The sequence below is a fragment of the Arachis ipaensis genome, chromosome B09, assembly GCF_000816755.2.
Source record: "Arachis ipaensis cultivar K30076 chromosome B09, Araip1.1, whole genome shotgun sequence".
NCBI lineage: Eukaryota > Viridiplantae > Streptophyta > Magnoliopsida > Fabales > Fabaceae > Arachis > Arachis ipaensis.
In genome coordinates this window covers 24,911,353-24,913,620 of record NC_029793.2, presented here as the reverse complement: position 1 = coordinate 24,913,620, position 2,268 = coordinate 24,911,353, and the positions used below count along the sequence as shown (strand labels likewise).

Genomic DNA, 2,268 nt, shown 5'->3' with positions numbered 1-2,268 from the left:
ATTTCTACCCTTAAATATTTTTTTTAATAATTTACTATAGATGATTTCGAGACTAAAGAAGTAGTAGAATTTCCAACAATATTTACTAACAAGGTAGATATCAAGTGTATATAAAAAGAGGTATCTACACAATTTTTTAATGAAACAATCTATCCTAACCAGTTGGGAAACAACCTCATTTCATAACAATCTATCTTAACCCATTGAGAAACAACCTCATTTCATAATAGACAAAATTTAAAAATACATAACACGGTTCTATTCTATGGTGTACAAATCTACAAACTTTAGAACTAAAAGTACTCCTAATGTTTTATTAATATCGTCTTTATCTTTTAAGAAAATTTATCAATCTCTTATTCTATTTTTTTTTTTATTTTATACAAATTAAAATTGGGGAAAATATTCAAAAGCGATATCAATCAAATTATTTAATTAAATAAAAGAAAAGAGAAACATCATTTTTTATGGAGATATTGGATAAACTAATAAAATAGTAATTAATAAAAAATAAGAGTCACTTAGATAAAGACATTCAAAACGTTTTTTTAAAAGATATTTTTTCGTAATTAAAATTCAATACATATAATGATTAAACTGTATTAATTTTGTCAAATTTAGATCAAAAAAATTAATTTGACCAAAAAATCAATAAATTACACCTTTAACCAATCTAAATTAATATTTTTTATAAAAAATAATTATAATATCCCTATTATAAAAAATAACTAAATAAAGTTATTGTAGTCATTTTCTATAAAAAAATAATTTAGACCGATTCAATATTTAATTTACCAATTTTTCAGCTAAATCAATTTATCTGATCTAATTTTGACAAAAAAAAAATACGATTTAATTGATAATATGTATTGAATTTTTATTACTAAAAAACATCTTTAAAAAAAGACGTTTTTAACCGCCTTTATCTGAGTTACTCCCTTGAAAAATTATGTAAAAGATGCATTGTTGGCTAAAAAGATACATAGTTATTTAGTTTTCATCCTTAGAGACTCATGACTCATGACTCATGGGTAGTTATGATTATAGAATTATAAAAGTAAACGGCAAAATTTTTTTATCGTATATATTATATGGACTACTCCATGCATGCATGTTGCGATTGATACAACATTAATTGATGTAGCTTTTATTGACACAAATCACAATAATATTTATTCAATGAAACACAATGAATTGATTAATACACCTACTTTAGAGCTGAGATATTATTGGTTGTCTGAAGTAGTGGCGGTTGTGTACAAAGATTATTAACCTTATTATTATTATTTCCAAGCATGGGATGAGTAGTAGTAGTAGTAGTGAAAGGTGCATGAGACATTGGATTTGGCGGAATAACGGGTAAGAATTGGTTAGGGAAACCAAACATGCCAACTCCATTAGGTAGTGGTGGAATACCATTGAACTGAGCCATGTTGCAAGGGATGTTAATTCCAGGCCTCATACCCATTAACTGTTGTAATTGCTGGGTTGGAGAAGATGTAGGTAGCATCATTGGAGGCATGCATAGCCCGGTTCCCATTGTCATAATCTGCATCATCATCATCATCATCATAATTAGTAATAAGAGAAAGGAAAGCTTGTATTGGAAAGATAATAGTTTTAACTTTTAATACGTTATTTAAAGTAAATTAAATTTTTTATTAAAAAATATTATAGGATCAGCATATTTTAATATTTTTGTTCAGTAATTAATTTGTAATATTTAAAGGTATTGACTAAAAAAATACATTGAACATTTGAACTACTAATAAACTAAAATTATTAGATTGTTGACTAAAAATGATAGCTAATATAAATTAAAATTATTGTCTTTTTATTTTTTTTTCTTTTCTATTTATTAATTTAAAATGGCCTAACCTACTTTACCTGTAAATGAAGTTTTAAGGCCTTAAGATATTCAATGGCATCATCAAGCAGTGAAGCCTTGTCTACCTATAAAACACATACATACAAGAAAAAATTAATTAATTATAGGACTATTTATTTCACAAAATTTATAAAATGTAATATTACAAAATTAGAAAAAATTAAAATAAAGGAGTTTATGTATATATGCAGACCTTATTACAATTGGGTATGAGATCTTTCAGTACGCGCAGTTTCTTGTTGATCTTGTCTCTTCGCTGCTGTAAATCAATAAGAAAAAAAAAATTGAGTTAGATGTTATGAAAATGAAATGAAGTGAGGACCCTTAAGAAGTAAACAACATTTTCAACTCTTTTGCTTTAATTTATTTCTTTCCCTTTC

General features: G+C 25.6%; 1 protein-coding gene across 1 annotated transcript in view; it reads right to left on the bottom strand.

Moving 5' to 3' along the window:
• LOC107619574 (transcription factor PIF3) overlaps positions 1,121-2,268 on the bottom strand; it is a gene marked incomplete in the record, with an annotated part of 2,735 nt that continues 1,587 nt past the window's right edge. The window contains 3 exon segments of the mRNA XM_016321868.2: positions 1,121-1,549; positions 1,888-1,953; positions 2,082-2,147. Coding sequence (XP_016177354.1) covers positions 1,208-1,549; positions 1,888-1,953; positions 2,082-2,147 — 474 coding nt within the window.